The sequence below is a fragment of the Megascapheus bottae genome, chromosome X, assembly GCF_031878675.1.
Source record: "Megascapheus bottae isolate mThoBot1 chromosome X, mThoBot2.hap1, whole genome shotgun sequence".
Classification (NCBI taxonomy): domain Eukaryota; kingdom Metazoa; phylum Chordata; class Mammalia; order Rodentia; family Geomyidae; genus Megascapheus; species Megascapheus bottae.
Genome location: NC_143547.1, coordinates 6,055,306 through 6,068,174, shown reverse-complemented (window position 1 = coordinate 6,068,174; position 12,869 = coordinate 6,055,306). Strand labels below are relative to the sequence as shown.

General features: G+C 43.6%; 1 protein-coding gene across 1 annotated transcript in view; it reads left to right on the top strand.

Moving 5' to 3' along the window:
* Window positions 1–12,310, top strand: part of Rai2 (retinoic acid induced 2) — a 58,981-nt gene extending 46,671 nt beyond the window's left edge. The window contains exon 2 of the mRNA XM_090325680.1: window positions 10,308–12,310. Within this exon, the coding sequence (XP_090181806.1) occupies window positions 10,332–11,939 (1,608 nt within the window). The 5' untranslated portion in view covers window positions 10,308–10,331 and the 3' untranslated portion in view covers window positions 11,940–12,310. The remainder of the gene's footprint in view (window positions 1–10,307) is intronic.
* The last annotated feature ends 559 nt before the right edge of the window (window positions 12,311–12,869 follow it).

Genomic DNA, 12,869 nt, shown 5'->3' with positions numbered 1-12,869 from the left:
TGAGGAGGAGGAGGAATTGTCATGGATCCTACTTTAAGGCCTAACTTTGACTATTAGAAGGAAACAGGTGGCATTGTTCCTCTTTGGCCTCTGTGTGTGGTGTGTGTGTGTGTGTGTGTGTGTGTGTGTGTGTGTGTGTAAACACATGCATTTTCAGAGGAACTCTTCCCTCAAAGGAAATAGGAAATAGCACCTATAGTCTCCACTGCCAACTAGCCAGATGTTATATAGTCAATCTTTTTCCTCCCTCCCAACTTTGTATTGTTTATGTTATATTAATTACAGCCATGATACTTGTTTTAAGATAAATATAGTGAAGTTTTAGAAACTTCAAAGCACTCACCATCCCTAAGATTCTGCCAAGTGTGTTGCTCTGCTCTTGAGAAAGCTGCCTCGAGGCAGAGGGGAGCTTTTGAGAAAACAGAATTCCAGAAAAAGAATCTTCCTGTTTTGTTTTGGTTTTTTTTTAAAGAGCACTTCTCACCCTTCCCTGCATTCTCAGGTCAAGGTTATTATTTTATTATTATTATTAGGTAGTATGCAGCTGATGAAGTAGAGCAGTGTTTATTTATTGTTTCTTGGTCCCTGAGTTGGAACATAAGATCACTAACAAAGAAACTCCCTCTGTGACTCATCCCAAGAACAGCTTGCATTTCAGCCAGCACAAATATGATTAAAAGAACTTTCTGAAGGGTCTCAGATATATTGCAGCAAAGGAGCACATCTGCCAAGCTGACCATCTCTTGAACAGCTTGCTTTTGAAAGATAGTCATCTCTGGCCTCCTGTGTACCGTGTACTTTAGGGGATCTCCTGTCGTACTCACCGTGAGACGATTCTGCTGTGGTGTAGACATTGTTATTATAACACAGTGTCTTCTTCATATGGTTCAGAGAGTGGCCTACTTACTGGGGAAACACTTGGTCCTGGTGTCTTAAATGAGCAGCATTCAGGTGTTTCCATAATAATCACTGAACCTTTCAGGCCATGGCTGATGTGGCAGACATTGTGGGTACCCTACTTTGTCCGCTCACACTCAACACCACGTATCAAAGGCTGCTTATTGCAAGTATTCTCTTACTGCAACTGTCCTTGATGATAACTTGGTTTGAGGTTGTTGTCTCAGGCCTATACTACATGCCTACCTAGCTAGAAGTTCCAAGGAATGAACACATCCTCCAAGATCAGCCCTTGACCAACAATGGATGGCAGTTGGTAACTAAGTACCCCAGCATCTTAGCCACTCAGTCGACATAGTTCTGAGGAATATGCCCCATACTATCTACCAGGAGAACTCAACTCTAGTTGCTCTAGGGATAGCTTGCTTGATGAATTGGCTTACTTCTTTTCTTTCCTATCTTACTGTTTCATAGGGTTTCCACTATCGTCTTCCAACCATAAGGCCTTTCTATGGGGAATCCCTAGCTTACATAACTAGTCAGTTGTGTTCATTCCAAATGAACGGAATCACTCTTTGCCTTCCTCACCGTGGTCCTCATTACAGTCCTCACCATTGGCAATGGTCATTGACTTTCTACTGAGGCTTGTGGTAGCCCCCATAGGAGCAATACTTAGCGATGTAGCTCTTGGAGAACCCGTAACTTCTGCAGAGAAGCTTGGTCAGGCAGAAACCAGGGTTTCAGGAGATAGCCAGTTTAGTTAATAGGGTCCTGTACTGCGATATGAAAATGCTGGATCCTGCTAAAATCTCTGCACTGGGGAGGAAACTCATTAGAGTGAACAGTAAGTGATTGCTGATTGATTCTATGTAGGAGCGAATAACTGACCCACACGCATGCTCTTTACTAGTGCTTAATGGTTAAAGTTATGCTTCACTCTGGGTTTTTGTTAATGGAACCAGCAAATATGATCATAATCATAGCTTCTTTCTGTCTTTATGAAGAGGCATCAAGGCAGTTAGGAAGGTTATTCTCCATGATTGGTGTTGAAATTCCTCAATCAGCATTTCATTTCCTTGTGCATGGTTCTATCCCTCTTGGATTGCATATATTATACCAATAAAGAAAGAATAATACTTGAGATTTATCAGTCATACACTTCATTGAGAAAGTCGTGCATCTCACGAAGGAGGATCTAAAAAAAATCCAGTTTTGATGGAGGTAATCCAATTCTGAGTGCCCCAGGCAGAGGAAGAGCAAGAGACAGACAAATATGGAGGAAGGACACCAAAGGAAGATATATTTACATTGTTTTCATCTTCCTAGAACTGACAGCATAGCCAAGTCACCAGATGAATGTGTTTGGTGATGTTTTTCAAAGCATGAGAGAAGTTGTGCCAAAATCTGCAACAACTTCCCTATGCACCTGTAGTACTTGTATTTGTGAACAATGCTGTTTTCAACATGACCTCAATATGCTGAGAAGCTCCTGTCCTACTTTCCCCCCATATACCATGCAACAACCAAGCTGTTGTATCTTTACAGACATCCCTGGTAGCCAACGTAAGCACTCTAACTCCAGGATGTCTTTGAGACATCTCTCTTTTGGATCTATACATATTTTTAGAATCTTCCCTCCTGCTTATGTCTATTTAGCTCAGAAAATCATTTTGCCTTTTCTCTTCCCATTCTTGCTTTATTCTTGCTCTCCTCTAGCCTTCACTTGTTTTATGAAGAAATAACCCTAATCACCACAAAAATGGAGGAGGAAAACAACATATATCCTTGCTCATCGGAAAAGGAAAACTAAAGGATCTGAAATAAAATTATATGAGGCCAAAGAGCAGTAAATTCAGTACCCTTGAAAGTGCTTGAGTTCATATGTCAGCTATATAAGGGTCTCATTCTTTTCTTTCTCCCTCTAAGTTCCTGTTAGTAGGGAAAATCTTTGTATTTATTTCATCGTCTTCCTACCATACATAGTTTCTAATATTATGAATACCCTTCCTTCACTTTTCATTAGATATTTTTTATGTTTCAGCTCTGTTGGAGATCAGTGAGTTTGAAAGACTGGAAATCCCACCATCTTGTATAACACTGATTCTATGGTACATGCCTTTTCATTTCCTAGCAATTCATTTCCAAATGAAGCTACAAATACATATTTACAAATATGCAAACTTATTCAGATGTGAAGGGAATGTTTCCGATGCTCCTCAAGATGCTATGACCAAATATGGACTATGAATCTGATGAAGATGATGCTAATGATAGGGTGACAATGAAAATAATGCCAATATAGACCATGAGAGTTGTGAAGATGGAAACAGTGATCATGGCAGAGGCAACGACAACCATGATGTTGGAGCCAGTTATGATGAGAGGCACAATGACTGTGACTTGATTTGCTGGGACTTTTCCCTATACCAGGCACTATGCCAAGTACCTTACTTAAATTAGCTGCCTTAGCCAGTCATTATAATCACCTATATGATTCTAATGTATATTCCTTTTTTAATACTTGTCTCACATAGAGGGTCACACAACCAGCAAACTTCAGCAGAGCTCCAGTCTGAATCTAGGCTTGTCTGGCTTCAAAACTTTCACTCCCAACCACTTTCACTAGGGACCCAGCACCGAGAGTGAATTGGCACTATGTCTGTGCCAGTAGTTAGTGAGTATGCCAAGTGTTTCTCACAAGCATTTGGAGAAGAGGAAAATCTCAACTTCAGTGCTTTGTTCTTTAGAATTCTGTACCCCTTCCTTCCAGTGAACCCCTCAGAGAGCCTATTTCTGGCACATTTTTCTGAAAAATGTCCTACTACTGATGCAGGATTATAAAGTCTTTATTTCACACAACAAAAAATTTAACCTTTGTATCTCAGTCTAATTAGAAATAGTTTCTCTTCTAGAAGCAGGTTTTTCCACCCCCTGGTTACAGATTTAAGAGGTTTCTTTGTTGCCAGAAAAACTTCCCCAAACCATAACCCTGACCTGGGGACATGCACCCTCACCTGTGTTTCTGTACTCATGGCCCCTCTGACTCCAGCTCCACAGGCTGTTGAGGGATGGAGGTCTAGCAGAAAATTGTAGGGTCTCAGGTTATTTCAGCAACCAGCACTTGATGACTTGCATAGTCCACTGAATATCTCCTATGACAATGTGGTGTGACTCTTGCCTTCCATCACAGCATAAGAAAGAGAAAAGCACTTCTTTCCTCTTTGTGTCAGGAGCAGTCCTCTATAGAAAAGCAATACTTCCTGTTTTGTACCTTCAAGAGGTTCAGGGACTGACTTCCTTTAGAGGCTTACTCTTTAACCTCTGCATGAAATATTGGCCTTAAAGCCCCTCTAATAAAAGCAGGTGACAGTGGAAGAATATGGAGCTCATTAATACCTTGAGAAATGAGCCAAAGGAGATGGCATCCTACCTCCTTCAGAGAAATCAGGTCAGGTGGGAGAATAGGAAATGCATGGCTGGCACACAGTAGGTACTTAGATGGTTTCTAAAAGAACAAACAAATGAATGGACACATGAATCTATTTTTCCTGTTCCTTCCCTACATTCAGGTGTGTGTGACCCCAGTGGCCATAACAGGCCCTTTGGGGACAAGTCTGGAGAGGAAATAAGACCACAAACACAGAGGCATCTGACAGAGAAAGGAAGTATAGTGCCTTCCTCAGCCAGTCTCCCAGATTTCTCTTAAGCTCTGGTAGAACCCAGCCAACTTTAGGGAAATCAGACTGGTGAGTCATTGCCTTTCTCTCTCCAATTCTTTCTGCCTTCACACTCATGCCCACCCTACAGAGCCCACAGAAATTCTTCTTCTGACAGCTCTGGAAAAGCTGGACCTGACTCATTCCCTGACAAGCACCACTTGCTCCTAGGAAAGAGAGCCTGAGTTTTCACTCAGGACAATGGCAATGGCCCTGTTACAGAAGAAGAGCCAAGGCCTAGAGGTGTAAGATTGCTTTTGTCCACTCATGGAAAGTTCACGAGTGCCTTAAATCTCTGGCTTCTTTTTTATTTTTTAGAACATCCTACAATTTATTTTCTTTTGCCAGTAGCATGAACGCAGGGCTTTCTACTCTTGCTTAGCTTTCTTGCTAAGCTGACATTCTACCTAAATCTCTCACTTGGACTTCAGTACTTTATCTAATGGGGTATTAGTCCAGTCTGACTAAAGAGTATTTATGAAAATCCTCACTCATAAAACCTTTTGACATTTTGGTGATTAAACCACACTGTCTCATATCCTTTGTAATTAGGGGTGGTTAAAATAGAGATACTTGAATTCCACTGTGACTCTGGCCCGTGGGTTGGATACAAGGGCTCCTCAACGTCTTTGACATTTGAAATGAAGGTGAGGGATCAGGTCGGGAGCTTTGGGGAAAGGATCACAGACATGCAATTCAGTGTGCATTATTCTGTATGAACCCGCACAAGCCATTTGACCTTTGAGCCTCAGCATCTCACTCTGAAAAACAAGAATTGTAGAGTGGGCCAGGAACTCTAGTAGTTGATCGGGGAGACTCTGGAATTCTCACTGAACTAGGAGAGCTTCTTCTCTTCTGCTGAGTGTCAACTTGTTTATTTTTTCACTGCTATCAGCAACAAATACAACAGCCTTCAACATACACACACAAATATTATTGTATTACATGTTTCCTCAAGATTGATTTCTTTTCAGGCGCTGGTGGCTCACAATTATAATCCTAGCTTCTCAACAGGCTGAGATCTAAGGATCATAGTTTAAAGCCAGGCTGGGATGGAAAGTCTGTGAGAGTCTAACCTCCAGTTAACTACCAAAAAAGTGGAAGTGAATCTGTGTCTCAGTGGCAGATTGATAACCTTGTGTAAAAAAATTTCAGTGACAATACCCAGCCCCAGGACCGGCCTACACAAAAAAGATTTATTTTTTACATGTACCATAAAGATAGAAAAATGAGAATGGAAGGGATGAGATGATAAAATAAGCATAATTAACTTTTGTGGCACCTTAAGGTATGGCCTGTCTTTCTAGAGCCCTTGGTGTCTATGGCCAGTTTATGATACTGGGCCTCTCTTCTTCTATGTTTCACCAATGTCAGATCAGACCTGATATTGCAGCCTGTTCTGTTCTTTCCATTAACCATTTCCCATCCTCATACATATTGCTCTCTCTTGATCTCTGTGACCACTACAGATTTAACAAATGAAGTAGTGTTTGGGGGAACTTGTTTCCAATGTTAATATGAATAATCATATTCCTTTTGGGAGATTACATAGATATCTGGATGTAAAAGGCAATCAACCAGAAGGCCAGTGACTATTTTGTGTATGCTTCATATTTTAACCAATTTGGGAATACATTCGTGTGGTAATTATGTTCACAGAACTGTTGAAAAAGGCCCGGTTCTGATGTTTAAAGCTCAGAAAATTTAATCACTGGGGCAAGTAATTGACAATTATTGCATCCTATGGGGAGAGAAACCATTTTTTACCCAGTTGGAATTACTTCTTAGATACTGAATGTATCCTAGATCCTGAATGGTGAAACCATATGTACATTGTATTAAAGGACAACAATTATGCTTCTCTTGTTTGGCTCACAGCAAGAAGCTAGTGAATTTTATATGGAATTAGGTCATTCATTGAGGGTGTAAGTAGTGGATAAAACATAGACTAGGAAAGTATGAATGGAAAGGGACAAGATTCCTAGGAGAGGTTTTAGCAAGTCAGCCTTGCAAGAGGGACGACATGTACCCCTCATGGGGTGAGGATCCATGGGCCACATGACAGTATTATAGACGATGACCGCAATAACATGGTGGTCCTGTCTGATTTTTATCACCAGATAATGTCACAGTCATCTTGTTTTGTTCATGCACACTCTGTGGTGTTCACACAATGAGGAAATTGGTCAACACTGGTTCTCAGAATGTGTCATTGTCATCAAGCAGCATATGGCAAATTATTTCAGGAATTACTATTTTAAGGGAAGAAACCAAAATTAAGAAGGATGATGAGGGAAGGGGACGAGGGGGGAAGGATCGGTGACAATGTTGATAGGGGTGACGCTGATCAAGATGTGTTGTATTCATAAACTGCTTTGTTAAATGGCAACTGCTTTGTATGACTATGTAAGAATAAAATAAATTAAAACCCTAAAATGCAAAAAAAAGGAAAATTCTAGATGATGCTAGAAGGGCAAAGTGGGTCACATGTCTAGCCTGCCGGGGAGAAAATGATCCCTAGGAGTAGGGCTGAGGCCTTGACTCCTCCAAATACCTCAACTTTTAGAGGCTTGTGGAAGATGGGAATCTTGTATTGAAGCTGCTTGACTTGGATCAGGAGGTGTGCCTTCCTTCCAAATGACCTCTCTCTGGTAATCCCAGGAACTCCACATGACCTTTGAGACCCCATGGCCTCAGATGGAGTTCTTTGAGGTCAAGCCCTCCCCACATGCCCTCCACACAAAGGTCATCACTCCTCAACATTTGCTACTTCATACGAGGGACCTTGCAGCCATCTTATAACCTACACATAAGTTGGAAGGATGCTCTCACAGCCCTCCAGAAACACAACATAGCTGCATTCCTCAAGGACAAGAACTCCAGTGAGAAGGACAGAGGGCATCCAGGAATGGAAAGGATTATTCTAAGGCTTGAGTGAGGTAATGCTTAGGAAGTTCTCAGTACCTGTGCTCAGTGAATTTTAGCTCTTGCCTTCTGTGAAGGGAACAGAGGCCTGTAGGAGACTCCATGCCCTAGCAATGTCCCCTTCTTACCTCTGTGTAGGAGGGTTCTAGAGCAGTTAGTAGACCTATATCTGGACCATACAGGAAGAGAGGGTGGCTGCCACTTCTAGAAAGACAGAGAGCAGTCATCATGAAAAAGCAATCTCACCACTGAATAATCCTAGCCTCACAGGAAACCCAAATGTGGCACAGAATAATATATCGTGTGTGTGTGTGTGTGTGTGTGTGTGTGTGTGTGTGCCAATACTGGGACTTGAGCTCAAGGCCTAGCCATTTTTAGCTTTTCTGTTCAAGGCAGGAGCTCTATCCAAACACAGCTTTACTTCCAGCTTTTTCTTTCCCCGGTTACTTGGAGATCAGAGTCCATGGAGTTTTCTCCCAGGCTGGCTTCAAACCATGATCCTCAGATCACTGTCTCCTGAGTAGCTGTGATTTCAGGGGTGAGCCACTGGTGCCTGGCTTGAGAATATGTCTTAACTTCTGCTGAGTTGCCTCTCACTATCAGAATTTGTCTTGCGTGGAAGGCCACAGGTGATTTCTCTGGCTATTGCTGTTCTTGTCCTCATCATTTCCACCTCACCTTCCCTTCAGTTGTTTTTTTAATCCCTCCTTGAAGTTTCTGGCTAGTGTGAGGGACAGGTTAGACCCTTTTGGAAGAAACCTGAGGTTTGCAAGTCCTTTAAGAGCTGTGTGTCAGTACCACAAAGAATTGTCCTGCTGTGTTTTTTTTCCTGCTTCTCTTGGCATTCCCCCGCATACTGATGACTGTGATCAAAGACATGTATCTTCACTAGATTAATCTCCACAGAAGCAGGGCCCTCTGTCTCTCTCACTCACAGTTTCAACTCTAGACCTCAGCAAAGTGCTAGCATGCAGTGAGCATTTAGTAAATGAAGTACGCATGCTGCACGCATGTGTAAATAAATGATGTGTCGGAAGCATGATGCTTTCTGTGTGGAATCAAGAAGCACTCATCTTGGGCTGAGCAAATCACTCAGCTTCAATATGAGCATGATATCTGTTCTGTGTTTTGTTTTCTTTTAAAATTGTATGCAGTGATTATGCCCCAAGAAATAGAAGTACCCTTGAACTTGGGCAAGCCCCTTCAGCCTTTTTGGAAGAAAATTGCTTCCCAGTTCTGCTCTAAGGGGATTACTGGGTGGCATGCTGGCTCACCTCGTGGTTTCCAGAGGGCGTGCTGCCCATAAGAACAGTCTCTGGAAGCATTCCAGTGCACTCTGCCAAGGTCATGGCCCATCAGTCGCTCTCTCCAATGTTGTTTGCGTAGCATCCTTCCCCTCCTCACTCCTGCCTCAGAGAAACTCCCCTTGTTCTGTGCGTCTGACATGTTTTGATTGCCAGGTGATCGGATGGAGTTGTTCATATGTTAAAGCTGCCTTTCTGTAGTAAGAGATTATTCCTTTATTTCTAGCCCTATGGGGTGTGGAGGCACCTTTGTTTCTTGTGTGGGAGGTGGTGTTGACAATTTGGAGGTGAGAAAAGGAGGACAAGATGACCACAGGATTCAAGTCTACACAAGCAAGACAGGGAGGTCAAGAATCTGAGTTGCCCCAGGCTTGCCTAGTGAAATGGAGGATTATTGAATTATTATTGAGCCCAACCAGACTCCAGGGCTGCACAGATCCCTGAGTTAGACATGGTGCCTGCCTTCTCCATGGCAACAAGGCTAAAAATGGACACGTTTCCATGGAGAGCCATATCACAGCTGCAGCCCTGCTTCCTCCAGGAAGCACACTTGCTGGGCTCCTCTGGCCGCACAGGAGGCAGCTAAGGGTCCTGGGGAGGTGCCTCGGATATCAACAAAATGCCTCAAACTTTGAAGAATTTCTGATTTCTAGGAATTATTCCATCTCCCAAGACTGAGGCTCACAAACATCTCATCTTGCTGTTGGGATAGGCCACAGTTCAGACAGATGTGCTGACTGGGAAACTGAGCCTGGAGCCAGCGGTCATTCATCGGAGATATGGCACCTTCACCATGTGCTGGGAAGTGGATTTTCAGTGGGGAAAGCAGAGATCGTTGGTGAGAGGGAGATAGTGTGTATTAACACTGTTTGTTGCTCCACGTGGCAAATGTCTTTTGTGAGAGTTATTGCTACAAAGAGGTTTTGGAAATGCTTCCTGAAAATTTTCCATAATTATAAAAAGAATTCCATAATTATTGCTACAAGGAGATTTTTTGATGTCCCATTCCATATTCATAGAATATTTAAAGGTGACAAGGGTTCATTTTTCCTTAAGGGAAAATCAGTCTTTACTTCGTATTAGAGTTTGAATGAATCAAATCTTTGCATATCTTAAGAGTTTGACATAGCAATGTGGATGGAAATTTGTTTTCGTTGAGGGCTAAACATATAAGCTGAGTGAAAAATAGACTTACAATATCCCATTTAACTGTGCTTAGGTATTTGGAGACTACATCTTCTTGGTTTCTAGCTTGATCGTTTGTTAAACCGGGTTTCTCTAAGCACAGATCATATGGATTGTGTTCGTGTACATTAGGCAATCTCTAAAATGCCCTATATGTGCATAGCGAGCTGGATTGTGCTCCTAAGTTAACTAAGAAATGGCAAGTCTTTTGAGTAGCGAGAGCTCTGGTAGTAGTTCTAGTCACGCCAGGAGGATTCATGTTGCATGTACTGTGTTGCAGGCCAAGAGTGATCAGAGCTGAGTGATGGATGACCTGCAGTCTCAGAACCTCTCCATGGACATGGCTGACGCCCCTCCGGCTTTGGCCAATAACAGACTCGAGAATGGCATGGCCCAGCTGATCACGACAGAGGCCTGGAACATCAACTCTACGGATCTGGTAAAGAAGGCTTTGGTGACTGTGCCAGCCCCATCCATCCTGAACCCCCCTGCGGAGTCCCAGGGCGGCATGGCTCTGAAAGTAGCAGCCACTGTGCTGCAGCCCCTTTGCCTCGGGGAGAGCCCTGTGGTGATGCCCATCCATATGCAGGTGGAAGGCAGCTCGGCACCAGAGCTCAACCCCAACGGCAATGCCACCTACGTCATGACCACACAGGGCCCTGTGCAGCTGCCTGTGGTGTTGGAGCAGCACGTTTTCCAGCACCTCAACTCCCCTCTGGTCCTGCCACAGGAGGCCCCGTGCTCGTCCAGTGCCATCCACAACAACCTCTTCCAGGGGGCTGAGGACCCTGAAGCCCAACCCCAGCTCCTGGACCTGAGGATCCCGAGCCAGCCACAGGAGCCTACACTGCCATTTGAAACTGTGCTTCAGAATTTATTCCCTTCCCAGGGCTCTCTTGGCCCCCCACCCTGTCAGCCTCCTCCTGGCTATGCCCCAGTGCCCCCACAGCCATTTAACTCCCCCTTGTCTCCCTTGGTCCCACCAGCTACCCTCTTGGTGCCCTATCCTGTGATTGTCCCACTGCCAGTGCCCGTCCCTATTCCCATCCCCATCCCAGTGCCCCAGAATTCAGAATCCAAGTTTAGCTCCAGTTTCCCCAAGCCACCATCTTCCTTCAGTCTGCACTCCTTTAAAGGCTCTCAGACCTCTCTGGGAAAGGATGAACTGAAGCCCCTAGACATCCTGCAGCCAAAGGAGTACTACCAACTCAGCCGCCACACCGTCATCAAGATGGGGAGTGAGAACGAGGCCCTGGATCTCTCCATGAAGTCAGTGCCCTGGCTCAAGACTGGTGAAACCAGTCCCCCAATCTTCCAAGAGGATGCAGCCCTCGACCTGTCACTGGCAGCCCACCGGAAGTCTGAGCCTCCCCCTGAGACACTATATGACCGCAGTGCGCCAACAGACAGTAGCCCAGGTCACCCTGTGATGGAGAAACTTTCCAGTGGTATGGAAATGCCCTTTGCCCCTGCCATGCCCCATGAAACTTCAGCCGTGATGGATAGCCACAACAGTAGCAGTGGCAGCAGCAATGCTGGGGAGATGGTCAGGCAGCCCAGCTACCCCAGCAACGAGGTCAAAGCCGAAAATAACCCTGAGGTTATAAGCGAATCCCAGTCGGCCAAGGTCATTGTCTCAGTTGAAGATGCCGTGCCTACCATCTTCTGTGGCAAGATCAAAGGCCTCTCAGGGGTGTCCACCAAAAACTTCTCCTTCAAAAGAGAAGACTCTGTGTCTGTGCTTCAGGGCTATGACATCAACAGCCAAGGAGAAGAATCCCTAGCAAACGTGGATCCCCATAGGAAACCCATCAAAAACCGGGCCATAAAGTTAAAGAAAGTGAACTCCCAGGAAATACATATGCTTCCAATCAAAAAGCAACGGCTGGCCACCTTTTTTCCAAGAAAATGAATACTTGTTTGGAAATTTTTTTATGATTATCACATGGGGAAAAGGTGCATTGGTTTTTTTTAAGGCATTTAGAACAAATTATCTTTGTTAATTATTTGGGGGAGTAGGTGGGAAGCAGAAAGGTGAATTGGCTCTAGAGGCCCTGTAAGCTAGTATCATTTTGTTTTGTTTTGTTTTTTTAATTTTTGACTTTTCACAAATGAGTAAATAAGAGCAACCTATTTTTCAAGCAGATTGCACATTTTTTGCAGCTTTAATGGAATATTGGGTGAATCAGATGGGGTTAAAAAGCTATTTTCCTTGCCACAAAGTGCTTTGATGATGTAATACCTAATAAAGGGTAGGATGAAACTTTCACAATAAATGTTTGTTTGCACTAATTGGTTGCTGTATTCGGTCATTTATAAAATTTGCATTCCTTAGCTGGCATGATTGGCCCCAAGTCTTTCTTATGGAGCTGTAAGTTATCTGTAGTTAAAGACCTAAGCTATTCAGGCATATTGAGAGTTATTACCCTGTGCCTTATGAATTAGAAATATGTATGGCCTTGATGAAGTCACCTCCTTTCTAGGCCTTGAGGTTTAATTTGTAAAAGTATGTCCAGGGCAAAGAAAGAAGGCATGGGGCTGAGTTCTAGTTCCTAGAGAACCCTTCTGGTTCACACAGCCCTTGAGTACGTTGAATTCTCTCAATGAACCTTTAATGTCCTAAAACAAGTCTCTAAAAGCAAAAGTAACATAGCCAGGTATAGTAGTATATTCTGGCATCCCTACACTTAGGAGGCTGAGGTAGGAGAACTTTAAGATCAAGGCCAGCCTGGACCACATAGATAACAATGGTTGCAACTCTTGCAAGTCAAAAGTATTGGTAAACCCATTCAGAATAAAAAGAAAGTCTGGGCTGCTAGGAGATTAAGATATACGTTTTCTC